The sequence below is a fragment of the Caretta caretta genome, chromosome 7 (assembly GCF_965140235.1).
Source record: "Caretta caretta isolate rCarCar2 chromosome 7, rCarCar1.hap1, whole genome shotgun sequence".
In the NCBI taxonomy this organism is placed as follows: domain Eukaryota; kingdom Metazoa; phylum Chordata; order Testudines; family Cheloniidae; genus Caretta; species Caretta caretta.
This window is the reverse complement of record NC_134212.1, coordinates 105,352,107-105,371,398: the sequence shown is the minus strand read 5'-3', so window position 1 is coordinate 105,371,398 and position 19,292 is coordinate 105,352,107. Positions and strand designations below refer to the sequence as shown.

Here is a 19,292-nt window from a genome sequence, read left to right as displayed (position 1 = left end):
GCCTTGGCGCTGACTCCCCAAAATGCCACCAGTTCCGCTGACCATACATAGTGGGTCACAGTTTGCTCCTAATGTAGGCCAACAAGTTTACTACACAGTGCCTCCTGGAGCCACTCCTAGAGTGGGGCAATAAATGCCCCACCTTGCTCAGGGATGTGCCAGAAGGCACAGTGTAGCTCCAATTTTGCAAAACAGCTGCATAAGCAGGCCCTACATCCCTACTTGGCTGTCCTTGGTCAGCTCATGTTGTGTTACTCTGGAGCAAAACTGGGATTTCATAAAATGGAGAGATCAGTTTATCAGGACTGCAAAAGTTAGCTCTTTCCAGGGAGGGTGGGGAATAAAATCCCAGGGCCTTGTAAAATTAAAATACAAGGGCTTATGGGCTTGGCCTACTCTTTTTTCATTATTTTTTTTGTTCGACATGACAGGAATGAATGTATGATGTGTGATTTATTAAAATAATATGCTCAGTTTTTGTAGGTGTTAATATCACCAAGAGGACTATGTTTAAGAGAGAGCAGATTCTTCTCTGTGTGAAAATCAAAATGGCATCTGATAGGATGTTTTGATTATCAATAGAGACTGGCCAGAAACTGGAATCTATGGAGGGTCTTCTGGAGGGAAATGGAAGGAGCAGAATTTCATTCCTCACCTCCTAAGCAGCATAACTGAGGAAACCTCCTTTATCAAAACACCCTTCTCTAGAGTCCCTGTCCTGTGCTCTAACCACGTAATCATGCTGCCTTCCCTTAGAAAGAGGACAATGGGTTACCATATTCTCATGGTCTCTGAAAAGGACACTCTCCCACACCAGGCCCTGAGATCTAGCTTTGATTTCCAACCTCACATCCTAGATTGTGGAGAAGGAGGAGTGTGATGGGACAAAGAACATCTCATTTCATTCAATAGCAACCTTCTAGTCAATTAAGGAGAGTTATAAACAGGTTCCTAGGGAAACTGAATCTCTCTTATCTTTCTCAGTAAGACATAGGGTTTGATTCAAAGTATTTTTTCCCTTGACATCATGGGCTTTGGATGAGGTCCAGAGTCCTCAAGGCAGATGGTAAGCAGTATTTAAGGAAGGGAAGATATGAAAAGATCCTCAGGGAAATTACAGGATGGAGTGGAAATCTCAGGGAAGGGGAAAGGACACCGGAAGGTTATTAGGCTGTTAGGTCAGTTTATCTTGACAGTGGTCCCATTTGGAAGATGTCATTTTTGAGAATGCAGAGATGTGCTGTATTTTGTTATCAATCCAAACTCCTTTCCAAAATGTAACTGAAATACTGATCTTCAGCTCTGTGTCCGAGTCATTCTAAACAACTGATGCGTGCCTGCCATCTCCTATTCGTGCATTCCTTTCTCAAAATACCAAAATGCCTGTGTTTTGGGGATCTACAGTACTTCAGTTCTAGAAATAAATACACCATTGGAGCCCACAAACTTGCTGCTGAAGTACAGGAAGGCTGTTTTTTTTTTTGCCTTCGACCTCTTGATAATATTGCTGTTTTCTCTGGGTTCCCTTATTGTATCATAGTCAAGAAATACAATATATTTTGCTAACCTTCTCCCCATGTCTCCTTCTGCTCCCCTTCCTTCCCATGCCACATTGTGGAGGGAAGGTGCATGTGGTCCATGATCCACTGCTACTTGAAACTAAAAGGGGCTGGCATGTAGATATTAACCTGGCATTCATAGTTTTGCCCATCAGGCAATGAATAGAGGAGAGACGCAAAACTAGAAGAAAACCAGCAATTCCAGTTGTTTCTTACAAGATGTGGGATTTGTGTTTTATTTTGTTTCTTTTCTCTTTAGATCTGGTCCCTGAATTTGATCAGCTTGATAAAACAAACCCAAACTGTGTGGTAATTGGAGATGCAGCGGACAATTTCTCCTACAAAAATCTCAATGAAGCTTTCAGAGTTCTGATTGGACTGGAAAATCCTATTCTCATATCTCTGGGAAGAGGGTGAGTTAAGCACTGTTAGTTAGTACACCTAGGGCTGTATATTTTGCTAGTGTTCCAAGTCTGTTTGTACATACCTGTCACCAGACCTCATGAATCCCATTGCTCTCTTCTGCTGACACAATGACTGAGATTTTCAAAGCCAACTGGGGGATGTAGCCACCAATTCACGTGTGTAAGGGACCGGGGCATAGACGACCTAGAGGTCACAGCTGGTCTGGGGCTGCACGTCAGGGATGATAGTTGTTGAGCAGAAGTTGGAGGAATCGCAAGAGCCAAGTTCAGTAAGCAAGAATCAGGATCAGCTTTGGTCTCCCTGCCTAGACTGGTGGGGCTTGGGCTTCGGACCCCCTACCCGGGGTATTGGGGCTTGGGCAGGCTCAGGCTTCGGTCTCCCCTCCTGGAGTCGTGAAGTAATTTTTGTTTTCAGAAGGGGGTCGCTGTGCAATGAAGTTTGAGAACCCCTGGTCTAGCCTGTGGGATGGCCTGTTCAAACAGAGGTGTCTTGCTGCAAGCCAAGCCTTTTGACCCACAGTGAGAGCTGGGTCTTCCTGGCGTTGGTGATCTTCGAGGTGGTCCATAAACTCCACATGCATATGAAGCCATTACAGGCTAATGTTGGGGAGGATCAGATGGCTCAGAAGGCTGGTAACAAAGTTCCTTATGTCTGAGTGAACAGCGAGCCAAATTTTCACTTCCAGGTTCAAACCCTGCCCTGATCAGTAGTGAGTTGATGCTATGTTAGGCTAATTGCTGTTCAGTGGTCTGTGTGAAATAAGTTGGCCAACACAGGGCACGTTCTACTTTCAAAAGATATCTGTGAAAACTAACTAGAGAAGCAGCATTCCTAAAGAATGGCTTCTATGCTGGGGCTCCACCATGAGCTATGAGAACCACGTAAATGAGAAGTTGGTTTCTATACAGTTGCTTGAAAGTCCTTGGAGGTTCGAGGCTAAACAATATTTGCCTGTTAATATAGATTCACTCTTCGGTTATGCTCTTGGTGTAAAGGGGGCTCATTGGTATGGCGTAGGTTCCATAGCATGGCAAGTGTTTATTATAAGCACAGCTTTCAGCTTATACTGAGGGGGGAGGGATAGCTCAGTGGTTTGAGCATTGGCCTGATAAACCTAGGGTGGTGAGTTCAGTCCTTCAGGGGGCCATTTAGGGATCGGGGCAAAAATCAGGGAGTGGTCCTGCTTTGAGCAGCAGGTTGGACTAGATGACCTCCTGAGGTCCCTTCCAGCCCTGATATTCTATGATACTGAAAAATAAGAACATCTGATTTGGGGGGAGGGATAGCTCAGTGGTTTGAGCACTGGCCTGCTAAACCCAGGGTTGCGAGTTCAATCCTTGAGGGGGCCATTTAGGGATCAGGGCAAAAATTGGGAATTGGTCCTGCTTTGGGCAGGGGGTTGGACTAGATGATCTCTGAGGTCCCTTCCAACTCTGATATTTTATGATTCTATGAAGGAGCTATTCTCGGAGGCCTGGTTCCAGCTAATCCGGAAGCCCATATTTAAAGTTTAGCATGGGTTTAAGTTGCTGTGCTGTAACAGAGTAAGAAAGATCAACACAGACTCCACAAAAGAAACTGAAGATCTTAGAGTCTAAGGGAACACTTGGAACGAATCATGATGAGTCTTGCCTTGTACGTAGGAAGTGATATATGGCACCTAAACAATGAACAATAGTATAGCAATATAATTATAATTAAAGACTATTACCAAAATAATTAAAAAAATTATTTCTGACTCAGCAGTGTGCTTGTGATGGGTATAGAGTCGACAGCATCATGGGCGCAGGACAGGTTAAGCATGGGAAGTGTCCTTGAGGGACCAATTCTAGGAATAAGAGGTTAGTTTAGTCTTCATATCCCTTTAATCCTTGGCTTCTCTGCTGAGATTGTCAGAATGTGCAAAGTGGTGTTAGCAAAATTAGGGCTTAAAAATTTTGATTATGATACCTCATTTTGTCATGTGGGTTGATAGGCCTTTTGTTGGCCAAGTAGTAGCATTCAACTAGCAGGTGCTATTTTTAGTACTGTCCTGGTGTTATGTGTGATACTGATTCACGAACAAAGATTTTGTATACATGCATGCCTTCAGAGTGAGGGGCAGTTTCAGGGCCTATGCAAATTTGGGACACAAACAGACATGCAAAAGTTGTATAAAGGTGGACATATATTCTGAACCAGGCGATGGAGATGAAAAGTCCAGTGGCCAGAGCTGTCCCTTAGGTAGGACGAATTGGGGCAACCGCTCCAGGCCCTGCGCTTTGGTGGGCCCCGCGGGCCAGTGCAATTGGCCGACATGGTCAGTCCCAGAAGAGACAAATCTGTCACTTCTGCCCCGGGCCCTGCACTCCTCTAGGGATGGCCCTGCCAGTGGCACATTCCTGAAAAGACAACTGTGTTTAAAAGTTAGTTAACTGGAAGCTAAGCTGAAGACTGTAAGGCACGGGGGAGAAAACACTTCTCGAACAGAATGGCTGTAAAATCTGACTCATTGGTATCCAAAGAGATTAGTAATCTGCACACTGCAAATTACCAGTGCACCCTTGTATTCTGAGCAGTTTGAGCACCCTTGTATAAATTATGCGATTGATTCCAATTCTTATGCTAATCTCACACGTGTTATGCACCTATGTAATTCTATTGATGAGAAGGAGTACTTTTGGCACCTTAGAGACTAACAAATTTATTTGAGCATAATGCTCAAATAAATTTGTTAGTCTCTAAGGTGCCACAAGTACTCCTTTTCTTTTTGTGAATACAGACTAACACGGCTGCTACTCTGAAACCTGTCTATTGATGAAGTTACTCCCAGTTTACACCTGCATGAGACAGAAATCAAACCTACTGTCTGGGTGCTTAAAATTGAAAGAGAACTAGGTGGCAACATTCACTGTTAAGATAATTCAACCAATATAGTAACAGTGGGAGATCCTCAGGCCTATTACAGTTTACACAAGCTGAGGATGGAGCCCAGGCCTGCTGCGAGTAAAATCAGTGGCAGTTTTGCTATTGGTTTTAATGGGACGGAGAACTGTCCCAGAAGAGGATATAAATGTTACATAGTGATTTAATTGTCATGAAAAAGATCATGAAATTATATTCTGGCTTTGACACTTTTTAAAAGCTGCTATATTTAATACTGTCAAAATCTGAACATGAACTACATACAACTTCAATTTGAAAATAAAATTCCAGACCCTGCAGAGTAGAAAAAAACAATCCAAAATGCACTTCATGATCCAAGAAAACAAATCAAATGACCATATGTAAAAAAGAATTAGCTCACAAGTTATTTTTAAAAGCCTTTGCTTGTTTTTACATTGCACGTGATTTAATTTTTCTTTTTTACAGGACAGGCAAATTGCATGCCATCATGACTAAGTATGAGCTGCCAGCATTTATACCAAGACAAATCAAATGACAGTGTTTAATTTTGCCCTAAGTATGGTCAAGTTACCCCAAAGCTTTTAAGATTATTTAGTACTTTTATATTTTCTTATTATAATGGTAATTTGCATTAGTACAGATCTTTAAAGTTTTCCTGATCAGGCTGCAGACAGGTCCCTACATGACTGAAAAAAATGTACAATGAGCAGTCAGATAAGATTTTATGCTTTATCCTTCTGCCATTTTCGATTATTCAGCACAGCCTCTCTTTAAAATGGCCACTTGACCTTTGCTAGAACAGCCATTAACCTTCTATAGTCTAGCGTAAACAGCTTAATTTTCTGACAGTGGCATGACAGAAGAAATTACAAAGCCAATTCCCACTCTCAGTCCAAAACAGATGCTAAATGTAAATCACTCCATTTTCAGGAGGAGGGCATTCTGCTTCAGTGACTCTGACACTTTTGCTTTCTAGAGAATGAACTAAAACTTTAGAAGAAATCAGTCAAGGTGTTCTATTTTTTTTAATTACTCTAATTCCATACGTGAACAGTAAGGGCAGTTCATTGATGCTTTTTACGTGGCACTTTAGATCGCTGACCCTATTCTTGACATCATTTGTGCCACTGTGTCTCATACAACCTCTGTTTTCAGGGTCTGGAAACCTATCTAACAGACTGTCTAGCTCAGCAATTTCTATAGCACCCCTGTCTGTAGTGTCCATGTGCTTGGTCATAAAAAATAGGCTCCAGATGAAATTTGAGCTCACAGAATTTGAACACATGTTTTTTAAAAAGAATCTTTAATAAAAAATTGGTCAGCCTGTTTTTAATTTAAGGCAACACAAATAAATAAATACACATGGGATTCAAAGGTTTTATCACTTTTGTGTTGCAGATCTATAACATAGGGTCATTCTGTTTTATATTTGGAAGGACAGTGTTATTTGCAATCAGCTGGTTCTTTGATGTACAAAAGTGATGACATTGCTGGTTCTCAATCTTTTTCTTTATCTTTCTGTTTATTCTTCTACATGAATAGTTGTAGGGACTTTTCACCCATATTGAAGAATCCACAGACAAAATGTGTCAAGGGGTAGCAGCACAATGGATTTAACTGCTCCTGGGCAGCCATTAAGCTGTTCTCCAACAGGTCAATAATCCACAAACTAAGAAGATTTTTCCATTTCCATTATGGTCTATTGAGCCCTTGAGATAAGAAGTTGTCACTACAGCTTCTGGGGCCAAGAATTAACATTTAAAAAAACAAAACAAAATGTGTGTTGCACAACAGACAAGAATGGCTCCTTCAGGGCCACCGGTATTTATCTCTGTTTTGGTTTAGCGTTAATAACCTGCTCTTTAAAAACTCAAAAATAACTATGACTAAATCAGCTTTTTGAAAGGCTTCACCTCCCCAGTAGTACTTCTCCAGCCTGAAGAAAACAAGTTGCCAAATGTAGCCCAACGTATTGTGTCCTAGGTGCTGGAACGGATGGTGCTCCTCCTGTTCCAAAGAACAGCCAACACACACAGTGGAAGATTGTGGGGGGGAGGGGGGAGAGGAGGCATGGCTTTATTTTAAAAGATAACTCATTATAACACTTAGGCAGGCACCAAGGTTTTCAGAGCCACTAGTGATTTTGGGTGTTCAGCTTGAGGCAGCTGATTCAGAGGATAGGTGCTTTGCAATTTTTGAAAAAGAGGGTCCCTTTAAAACATCTCAAGTTGGGCACCCAAAACAATTTTGAAGACCTTGGCCATAAATGACAGTGTAAGCCTTTTCTCCAGATTGCTTCTCGACTTCCCTCTTAGAACTTCTCAGTTCCAGCCCTTTGTTCACAGGCAGAGCAAGCTCTAGGTATTTTGCTGCCCGAAGCAAAAATTTGCCGCCCCAAGCTCCGAGCGTGCAACTGCCCAAGGGTGGCCGGAATGCCGCCCAAGCAAAAAAGGGTGGCCGGAATGCTGCCCCTGGAATTGTGCCACCCCAAGCACGTGCTTGCTTTGCTGGTGCCTAGAGACAGTCCTGTTCACAGGACCACTCAAGAGAAAAATCCACACACACGCTTCCCTTCTTTCCAGGGTGGAGTTAACAGACTACACCTGCCGCAGTGAATCAGCAAGATTCTCCACTAACATCTCCCTGCAGTATTCATTTAAACTTTGCAGGAAACACATGGGAAAAGTGTATGTGTTTCTACTGTGACTACCACTGTCGGGCTCTGAATCTGTTTGCGGCCACTGCCTGCTACCACAATACAAATGATAATAACAAACTGTAAAGTTTTAGCATTTGTTAACAGATATGTGAAAAAATTTAGTCATTAATATATTATGTGATCTTTCTCCATGAATTGTTTGTGTGTAAGTGGTGTATCCTGTGGCTTGTACAATACAGTCCCAATACTGTGCAGCAATTGCCAAACTTAATGGCAAAACTGATTGATTTCACTGGGAGGAGGTGTAGACCCTATGACTTAAGAACTGTAGCCAGATAGAACCAGAGAATTATGTTGGGCCTGACATAAGCAGTTGCAACTCCATTGAAGTCAATGCTAATAATTTTGCAGTTAATCTCTTTTTGGATAGATGAACTTCTAAGAAAAAAAAGTCAAGAAAATAGAGGCGCTCTTAAACTGGTTGTGTTATTTTGAATGAGGAGCCCCCTCAGGCAGCTTACCCCCGAACTAATGTCCCAAATTCAGCCCTGGCATAGGATGGTTGAACTTCATTGGAGTCAGTGGAATTATGCAACATGTGGCAGGTCTGAATTTGATCTTGGGATTTGGTTAGGTCTCCCCGTTAGCAGTGCACCACATTGAGAAGCGGACAGACTGCATAGTACAATTCACTGTAAATTAAGGCTCCAGAATACTTAATTACTTATCTTCTAGTCCCAGCCATACACACATTTGCATAGGCACAGAATTAATAGAATATAGTTTATGTTCAATTGCCAACATCTTTATCACTTCCATTTCCAGACGCTATTATAAAGAAACCGATGGTCTGAAACTTGACGTTGGAGTGTATATGAAGGCATTAGAGGTATGTTATAGCTTGTATTATGTTTACCTGCTCTGTGCACCTTGCTCAAAATAACTGATAGAAATATGTGTTATCTTCTGTGATTCTTTTTGCTCATTTTGGGAGAGGAAATAACTATAAATTAACTGCATTGCTGCGCATGTGAATGGGTGAACTCATTCTGCTTGGCTCTGACCCCATTCTTATATTATGTATTCAAAAGTTTCAGCTTGAACTTTAATATTATTTGGCTCCTGTATGGGAAGGAAAGACAGTGGAAAAAGGAGTCAGAGAGGAAAAATACAATTAAGAAATTCAGTTAAGAATGGGGCAGAGAGAATTCCTGTTACAAAGGCTAGATATCCCAACCAGGACTGGTGCCCCTTTATGCAAGGCTTTGCGCTAGGAATGTGCTTGGTAAGAAACTCCTTTTTCTTAAGAGCTTACAGTGTAAAGTTCTGATTTAGCAAGATGTTTAAGCACATGTCCAACTTTCAGCATATGAGTAATGCCATTGATTATAATTAGATGACTCATGCATGAAACTAGGCGTGTGCTGAAGTCATAATAGGAATGGGGCCTATTAGATAAGTCGCGCTAAATATGAGTGAAGGGAAGAGTTATTATGCCCCGTTTACTGAGGCCAGGTTTACACTACACACTTATTTTGGTATAACTACATTGCTCAGGGGTATGAAAATATCCACACCCCTTAGCGACATAGTTATACTGACCTTAACTCCCTGTGTAAACAGTGCTGCTCTCCCACCGATATAGCTACTGCCTCTCACTGAGATGGAATTATTAAGCTGACAGAAGAGCTCTTGCCCATCAGTTTAGAGCATGTTCACCAGAAGCGCTACGGCTTTACCGATGCAAGTTTGTAGTGTAGACCTGCCCTGAGGCTCAGAGAGGGATTAAAAATAAATCCAGAGCAACTAGGGAGAAAGGAGCAAAGTGGGAGGGGAGGGGATACAGGGAGCATTCTAATGGAAAAATAAAGAGCATGTATATATACTGTACCATGTGAATGCAGTGAACTCACTTGTGCCAATGTAGCTTTTGGGGAGGGTTGCCTGTCCATAATAAACAGTGCAGGCTTCCTGTTAGCTAGGAACGTCTTATTTATTACAACATGGGTATATAACTACAGCTAAATAAGGCTTTCAACCTTAAAAATGGGCTATATGGTTCACAAAACCTCCATATCCTTGAAATTCACCCGCAATTCCTGAACACAAGTTTGTCAGCAAAGCACATCATTGCTGTAACAATGAATTTTTGTGACTCAAGTGTGAGCAAGATTAGAATTAGAAAACTACTTTCATGTTGGAAAATATGCCCAATTCTTAATTCTACACATTTCTAGAGGGCCTTTGCCCCTAACAGAACAGTCAACACTTGTATTATCCAAATCCTCTGTTAGTTACCTGCATCTACTAATCCATACATTATTGAAAGGAATCAGTCAGTAATCGCATACTCTTTCATACAATCTACAGAGAATGTGGAGTTGAACAAATCCATTTCTAATCTATACAATATTATTTCTGTCCTTTTTCTTAGTATGCTTGTGATGTTCAAGCTGAGGTGGTGGGAAAGCCGGCAAAAATGTTTTTCCAGTCAGCCTTGGCAGAGATGGAAGTTGAGCCACAGCAGGTAAGATGTCTTGTGCAACATTCACTGGATGTGCTGCGCAGTTATTGTCACCTGAATAAAAAAAGTATATTTCTGGGGCACCAACTGGCAATCTTTTCTCAGTCAAAACTTTCATTGAAACCAGTGGAAAGATTGATGGAGTATGGACTTCAGGATTGGGCCCACACTGGCAAATGAAAAGTGCTTTGTTTAATGGCCATTCTAAAATGTTACATTATATTTACATTATACGTATATTTATTCCCATGAAATCTTCGAAAGATCTGATGAAGAATCTTTACAATAACATTGTAAAGAAAAAAATTTCTGGCCCAACCCACAAATCTAATTAGACAGCAGAGTCTGACCTTGTCTACTAGTGTAAATGTAGTATAAATACCCGAGTGCAGTGACCTCCTCTATTTCTTCTCCACTGCATGTTCTTCTCAATCACTTAGTAGAAGTACTGTAATGCAGGAAATTCACTCCTGAAATATACAGTGTAATTTTTCCATATTTTGTCCTCTTCCTCTTGTGATCCTTTGTGCCCTTCCATTACTTTCCTCTTCCTATCACGCTGCGTGTCCTGTACCATACACCTTTCTTCTCCCTAATTATCCCTTCATCCTCCTCTCCCTTTTCAATTGTTCTGTCCTTCCTTCCTTACCACCTCTGATTCTCTCCTTTTACCACACCCTCTTTTCTCCTCTCCACCATCTTAGAGTATTTCAGAAGGAAGGACTATTACTTAAGTTAAAGGAAACAACAACACAAAAAAGAACAAAAGTAGAGTCTCCACAAAAGACTCTTCAATTTGTCCACATCTCTTCTAAAGTGTAGTACCCAGAATTAACATAAGAGCGGCCACACTGGGTCAGACCAAAGGTCCATCTAGCCAAGTATCCTGTCTTCCAACACTGGCCAATGCCTGGTGCCCCAGAGGGAATGAACAGAACAGGTAATCATCACATGATCCATCCTGTCGCCCATTTTCAGCTTCTGGCAAACAGAGGCTAGGACACCATCCCTGTCCATCCTGGCTAATAGCCATTGATGGACCTATCCTCCATAAACTTATCTAGTTCTTTTTTGAACTAGAAATTGGACACAATACTCCAGCTGAGACCTGACCAGTGTCTAGTAGAGTAGGATAGTTAATTCCTGTGTCTTACATACAACACATCTGTTAATACACCTCAGAATAATATTAGCCATTTTCTCAACTGCATCACATTGTTGACTCATATTCCATTTGTGATCCACTTTAGCCCACAGATCCTTTTCAGCAGTACCACCACCTAGCCCGTTATTCCCCATTTTGTAGTTATGCATTTGATTTTTCCTTCCTAAGTGAAGTACTTTGCACTTATCTTTTATTGAATTTCATCATGTTGAATTCAGACCAACTCTCCAATTTGTCAGGGTGATTTTGAATTCTAATCCTGTCCTTCAGAGTACTACTTGGTCAAGTAGACCCCATCTCTTTCCAGCAGAGCATCTTCCTGGAACAGCATCCCATGGTCGAGGAAGCTGAAGCTCTCCCATCGACACTATTTGCACAGCCATGCATTCATCTCCAGCATGTGTGTGTCCCTGTGTGAGCCCTTGCCTGGAGAAACTGGAGAAAAGCCTGTTGAGAGTCTTTGGGTTAAGTTTAGAAGTGAGAGCAACAAGGGTGATGTCGTGGTGGGCGTGTGCTATTGACCACCGGACCAGGAGGATGAGGTAGACGAGGCTTTCTTCAGACAATTAACTGAAGTTTCCAGATCACAGGGCCTGGTTCTAATGGGGGACTTCAATCACCCTGACATCTGCTGGGAGAGCAATATAGCAGTACACAGACAATCCAGGAAGTTTTTGGAGTGTTGGGGATAACTTCCTGGTACAACTACTGGAGGAACCAGGGTCCTCCTCTTGACCTGCTGCTTACAAACAGGGAAGAATTGGTAGGAAAAGTAGAAGTGGGTGGCAACCTGGGCAGCAGTGACCATGAGATGGTTGAGTTCAGGATCCTCACAAAAGGAAGAAAGGAGAGTAGCAAAATATGGACCCTGGACTTCAGAAAAGCAGATTTTGACTCCCTTATGGAACTGATGGGCAGGATCCCCTGGGAGGCTAATATGAGGCGGGGAAAGAGTCCAGGAAAGCTGCTATATTTTAAATAAGCCTTATTGAGGGCGCAGGAACAAATCATCCCAATGTGCAGAAAGAATAGCAAATATGGCAGGCAACCAGCTTGGCTTAACGGTGAAATCTTCGGTTAGCTTAAACACAAAAAGAAAGCTTACAAGAAGTGGAAACTTGGTCAGATGACTAGAGAGGAGTATAAAAATATTGCTCAAGCATGCAGGGGTGTAATCAGGAAGGCCAAAACACAACTGGAGTTGCAGCTAGCAAGGGATGTGAAGGGTAACAAGAAGGGTTTCTACAGGTTTGTTAGCAATAAGAAAAAGGTCAGGGAAAGTGTGGGACCCTTACTGAATGGGGGAGACAACCTAGTGACAGATGATGTGGAAAAACCTGAAGTACTCAATGCTTTTTTTGCCTTGGTCTTCACAGACAAAGTCAGCTCCCACACTGGTGTCCTAGGCAACACAGTATGGGGAGGAGGTGAGCAGCCCTCAGTGATGAAAGAACAGGTTAAGGACTATTTAGAAAAGCTGGACATGCACAAGTCCATGGGTCCAGATCTAATGCATCCAAGGGTGCTGAGGGAATTGGCTGATGTGATTGCAGAGCCATTGCCATTATCTTTGAAAACTCGTGGTGATCGGGGGAGGTGCCGGACAATTGGAAAAAGGCAAATATAGTGCCCATCTTTTAAAAAGAGAAGAAGGAGAACCTGGGGAACTACAGAGTGGTCGGCCTCATCTCAGTCGCTGGAAAAATCGTGGAGCAGGTCCCCAAGGAAACCATTTTGAAGCACTTGGAGGAGAGGAAGGTGATCAGGAACAGTCAACATGGATTCACCAAGGGCAAGTCATGCCTGACCAATCTGATTGCCTTCTATGATGAGATAACTGGCTCTGTGGATATGGGGAAACAGTGGACATGATATATCTTTGACTTTAGCAAAGCTTTTGGTACGGTCTCCCACAGTATTCTTGCCAGCTAGTTAAAAAAGTATGGATTGGATGAATGGACTATAAGGTGGATAGAAAGCTGGCTTAATTGTTGGGTTCAATGGGTAGTGATCAACGGCTCAGTGTCGAGTTGGCAGCTGTTATCAAGAGGAGTGCCCCAGGGGTCGGTCCTGGGGCCGGTTTTGTTTAACATCTTTATTAATGATCTGGATGATGGGATAGATTGCACCCTCAGCAAGTTTGCAGATGACACTGAGCTGGGGGGGAGAGGTAGATATGCTGGAAGGTAGGGATAGGGTCTAGAGTGACCTAGACAAATTGGAGGATTGGGCCAAAAGAAATCTGATGAGGTTCAACAAGGGCAAGTGCAGAGTCCTGCACTTAGGACGGAAGAATCCCATGCACCGCTACAGGCTGGGGACCGACTGGCTAAGTAGCAGTCCTGCAGAAAAGGACCTGGGGATTACAGCGGATGATAAGCTGGATATGAGTCAACAGTGTGCTCTTGTTGCCAAGAAGGCATAATGGGCTGCATTAGTAAAAGCATTGCCAGCAGATCAAGGGAAGTGATTATACCCCTCTATTTGGCACTGGTGAGGCCACATCTGTAGTATGGTGTCCAGTTTTGGGCCCCCCGCTACAGAAGGGATGTGGAAAAATTGGAGAGAGTCCAGTGGATGGCAGCGAATATGATTAGGGGGCTGGAGCACATGACTTATGAGGAAAGGCTGAGGGAACTGGGCTTATTTAGTCGGCAGAAGAGAAGAGTGGGGGCGGGGGGATTTGATAGCAGCCTTCAACTACCTGAAGGGGGGTTCCAAAGAGGATGGAGCTAGGCTCTTCTCAGTGGTGGTAGATGACAGAACAAGAAGCAGTGGTCTCAAGTTGCAGTGTGGGAGGTCTAGGTTGGATATTAGGAAAAACTATTTCATTAGGAGGGTGGTGAAGCACTGGAGTGGGTTACCTAGGGAGGTGGTGGAATCTCCATCCTTAGAGGTTTTTAAGACCCGGCTTGACAAAGCCCTGGCTTGGATGATTTAGTTGGTGTTGGTCCTGCTTTGAGCACGGGGTTGCACTAGATGACCTCCTAATAACCCCAATTATACATACAATATGATGGGGGCTAATTTAGCTACAGCTAATCAGGAGAAAGATCTTGGAGTCATTGTGGATAATTCTCTGAAGACGTCCACACAGTGTGCAGTGGCAGTCAAAAAAGCAAACAGGATGTTAGGAATCATTAAAAAAGGGATAGAGAGTCAGACGGAGAATATTTTATTGCCCTTATATAAATCCATGGTACGCCCACATCTTGAATACTGCGTGCAGATGTGGTCCCCTCATTTCAAAAAAGATATATTGGCATTAGAAAAGGTTCAGAAAAGGGCAACTAAAATGATTAGGGGTTTGGAACGTGTCCCATATGAGGAGAGATTAAAGCGGCTAGGACTTTTCAGCTTGGAAAAGAGACTAAGGTGGGATATGATAGAGGTATATAAAATCATGAGTGGTGTGGAGAAAGTGAATAAGGAAAAGTTATTTACTTGTTCCCATAATATAAGAACTAGGGCCCACCAAATGAAATTAATGGGTAGCAGGTTTAAAACAAATAAAAGGAAGTTCTTCTTCACTGAGCGCACAGTCAACCTGTGGAACTCCTTGCCTGAGGAGGTTGTGAAGGCTAGGACTATAACAGGGTTTAAAAGAGAACTGGATAAATTCATGAAGGTTAAGTCCATTAATGACTATTAGCCACAATGGGTAAGGAATGGTGTCCCTAGCCTCTGTTTGTCAGAGGGTGGAGATGGATGGCAGGAGAGAGATCACTAGGTCATTCATTACCTGTTAGGTTCACTCCCTCTGGGGCACCTGGCATTGACCACTGTCGGTAGACAGGATTCTGGGCTGGATGGACCTTTGGTCTGACCCAGTATGGCCATTCTTATGTTCTTATGAGGTCTCTTCCAACCCTAATCTATGATTCAACCGGGAGGATGGACAAGAGTTCAGTTGGTGCCTTGACCCCTTCACCTTTGTAGTCACTGCTGATCTCCTCAGGGTTGCCTCACAGGATCATTGGTATCCATGTGGCTGAGGAGCATAGGGTAGTGATCAGAGAGCCTCGGCAACCTTTCCATAACATCTCTGACATGGGCCCCAGGCAGGCAACACATCTCTCTGGTCATCATGTCAGGTCAGCAGATGGGTGCCTCCATGCCCCTCAGAAGAGAGTCTCTGACCTCCAGCACCTTACACCGCCTCCTCTTGGGTGCAGTGGCCATGAGTCTTCCACCTTTGGGGTAGGTAGGTCCTCCTCAGTCACTGGGGTCTGCTCCTCAACTTCCTGTTACCAGTACAGCATACTGGTTTGTCACCACAATAGACAGTCGACTTGGGTGTGGGGTGGAGCACTGTCTAATGCCAATGTGGCCAGCAGCCAATCTCTTCCCTTTAAAACAGCCATTCCTCCTTCCTCCTCTGGTGCTGCTGTAGTCCTCTGTAGACAGGTAACGTCCTCTGTCCCAGATGTATACATGTGCGTCCTGTTGATGCGATCCTCATGCTCCTGGATGCTACGCAGATGAAGCATCTCCTCTTGCAGCTCTCTTACCTGCTTCCTAAGGGAAACACCTCTCATACCAGGTGATTCCCTCAGCCTGGGTTTCATCAGCAGGGACATGCAGGCCTCATTCGCAGCAAGTCAAGACCAGGGCCTGGGTAGACGCCTCCACGTTGCGTGTGTCTATATAGAATGTTTTTTATATATTCAATATATATATTTTTATATATAAAAAGTGTGTGTGTGTGTGTATTAAATAACTGAAAGAAATTATAGGCAGAGCTGGTAGTGCTACCTATAGTTTAAGTTGCTTGACACTTTTCACTGCAGAAAAATAGTATGTAGGCTGAAGAATAGGTTGTACCATAATGCATACGCACAAGGGGGCCAAATCAAAGTTGTTTGGGTAGCATTAATTCTGGCTTTTCCTAACTAGACTTTGCAAATGTAAGAGCGAGAGAGAGAGAGTGTGTGTGTGTGTACACATATAAAAGTACAGAGTTCTTACAATACAATTGGTTCCCTAATGATCTGTTATATAATGTTTTTCTCTCTCTCCTAAATGTGCTGTATGTCTATACCTATGACTGCAAAATAAGGAGCAGTTTAATTGCTTCTACCATTATAAAATACTCAGTAATAATTTATTCCATTTCTGAAATAAATTTAAACGTCAAATCAGCAGTAGCACACAATCGTTAAATAATTTTAGACGAATTGTGTTTTATAAAATATATTACAATTTTCTATTACCTTATTTTTAATGAAAAAATATCTTTTTTTTACAATACTATCTCACTACAGTAATGGTAGGCTGTGTCAATGTTTAAAATTCTCAGACTGCTTTAATCAATAATCACCAGTCATTTCCCTTGATGACTGCTTCTTACTGAGACCCTGACTTTGTCTTCTACGGCTGAGATGTTTTCAACTTGCACTTGGAGTAGAAGGAACTCCCTGAAGTCCAGTTTTCATTGTAATCTTTCCTCAGTGGCATAAAAATAACAGATTGATGGTATTACTTTAGTAGATTGGAAATTTAAATCTCTAAGAGGTAGCCAGAGCCTTCTTATGGTTCAGTAGTATGGCAAAGAATAACACATCTTATAGGTTATTGAAATACGTAATTCAAATGTTTTAAGGCAGATGAAACTATGGATGATTTTGACAAATTTACAATAAAACCTAAATAATTTTAAGGTTCCAGAAATATTATATTATCACAAAAAGTTCTGTCTATAGCAGATTTTCTTGTTTTAATGGGAATTATGGCATGTCATATCAGAGTACATAAACTACAGGTAGCTAACAAATTCTGATTCTGTTACCTGCAAACCCCGGAGTTAGTGATGCATAAAACCCAGTGAGGTCACTCCAAGCGTGGTAGAAAGTGTCTACTTCTGTGGTTGTACTTTCTGCATTTATTTGGGATGGGATCGCCCCTCTGGGGTTTAGGAGAGATTTGTAATGGCACAAATAGGAGTTAAGCGCTCACCTTCCATTGAAAGATCAATTCAAATATAACTGCCCATTAGGCGTTTGGAAAACTGCCCCAGTGTCCCAGCGTATTTGTCTCTATCTTATCTGCCTTATTGTACAATATCTTGCAGGTCAGAATTCACATTTGATGCCCTTTGCATGTTTGGTTGCTCAGCAAGTAGGGGTCCCAGATATACACATCATTTTAAAGTGAATTGGAATCTCAAAGCCGAGATGATTATCAGGCTGAGGGGAAAGAGGAGAAAAGTAAATACAAGAAGTTTCTCTTATAAAGGATTTTAATACATTAGTTAAGATTTTGCATATAGACTTCTATTGCTGCACATCCCAGTCATATTTAACATGATTATGGCTATTAAGCCTGTAAAAAAAATCTGCTTATGCAAAAATACTTTTTATTCTTGGAGGTTACACTGTATGAAAATTCTATTAAAGTTGGCATAGATATTTCGGTGGCATCTTTTCCATTTACCTTCTCCATGCACTTCACTTCACTTCAAAGTACAGCACGTGAGCTTGGCTTAAGTGTAAAAAAACACAAAGTTATTATTTTGTTTAGCATAGATGTTTTGGCTGTGTCATTCGTCTTCTTAATCTGTAATTTTTTCTCCTTCAGAATTAGTGTGTGAGTTTATTTGTGTGTGTGTGTGTATAGTTCCAGGTCGGCAACCCTGGCTAAACTCCGCTATTCACAGAACAGGTACAGTAAGAGAAAGTTTCCACATACTGCCCTACCAGTGCTCCATAAGCTTACTAGCATGGACTACTTTTGGGGGTGAGAAGATGGTTCAGTCCACATGTGTTCAGACTGCCAACAAGATTTCCAGTTGTAGCGGTGATATCTATGATATGGCCATATATCCACTAGGGATTATTTTGTGGCTGTCAGATGTCATTGATCAGCCATTTCACAGTAACTGTTTTCTCATCACTACTGATTGGGGTTGGATTTGAACCAGCATCCTGGAGATAAAGGGCTATTTTAAAAATATATAATGACCAATTTCCCTGAGCCATCCAGCGCCCCCGTAAAGTGTAATTTTTGGAGAATATGCATTCTTTCAAGAAATATATATAAACCCTCTTTCATTGCTTGCATTTTATAGGATGTAGAAAAATATATATTACAACTCCTTCCAATTTTTGATATATCCAGTTAATATTGTTATGGTTTTCTGACAGCCTTAGTACATTTTGTCTTTTTTGGTAAATTTTTAGTTGAATTTTAAAAAGAAATAACTTCCACATGCTCATTGAACAGACTAATCACCTGTGTTCCCTCTGTAAATGTGATCATAAGTGGGGATCTTTTAATTCTTGCTTTCAGTGGGTGTGTGACCTTTCAGTTCTCTCTCTTTCTCTCTCTCTCTCTCTCCATATTACAGTCAGAGAGGAAGTTAAACCTAGGTTTGACAGGTAGAGTTTTTTTATTTCCCTTGACAGTGCACCTCTTGACCTCTATCTTCTTGCCAATGATTTTTTTAAATCCTAAATGATTTGGGAATAATTGCTCCTCCTTTAGTGATTATTGCCCTTCACCAATAGTAAATCTATGAAATCCCCTGAGGTAGGAGTACATTTTTGTATGCGTATGCCACAAGCTGGCCTGGATAGGCATCAGTGCTCTTTTGCAGCTGCACTTTCTGAGCTGACTGTCTTCTTGCATGAAAACTTGCCTATGCAGAATATAACACACCACTAGTGAGCAGCCTTCTCAGCTACTCACAAGTGCTCAGATCCCTCAGAAACCCATCTTCATGGTTTCCCTTTTTCAAAGGAAGTCCCCTTTTAGGGTTTTAGAACTGGAGTGAAGACCCATTTCCTTAAGAATTCATGTCTTCTTAGGGTATGTCTATACTGCTGCAATTAAACACCTGCAGGTGGCCTGTGCCAGCTGACTGGTGTTCAGGCAAAGGGGCTGTTTAATTGCAATGTAGAAGTTCAGGCTTGGGCGGGAATCCGGCCTCTAGGACTCCCTGTGAGGTGGGAGGGCACCAGGGCTTGAGCTGTAGCCCAACTCCAAATGTCTACACTGCAATTAAACAGTCCCTTAGCCTCAGCCCCTTAGCCTGAGTCAGCTGACACGGGCCAGCCACGGGTGTCTAATTGCAGT

The 19,292-nt window shown here is 42.2% G+C and overlaps 1 protein-coding gene across 5 annotated transcripts in view; it reads left to right on the top strand.

Moving 5' to 3' along the window:
• The window catches only part of LHPP (phospholysine phosphohistidine inorganic pyrophosphate phosphatase), a 191,707-nt gene that overhangs the window by 28,213 nt on the left and 144,202 nt on the right, over positions 1–19,292 (top strand). For all 5 annotated transcript variants that reach the window (XM_048859298.2, XM_075131030.1, XM_048859295.2 and 2 more), the window contains exons 3-5: positions 1,819–1,972; positions 8,356–8,419; positions 9,965–10,057. In XM_048859298.2, the coding sequence (XP_048715255.1) occupies positions 1,819–1,972; positions 8,356–8,419; positions 9,965–10,057 (311 nt within the window). The remainder of the gene's footprint in view (positions 1–1,818; positions 1,973–8,355; positions 8,420–9,964; positions 10,058–19,292) is intronic.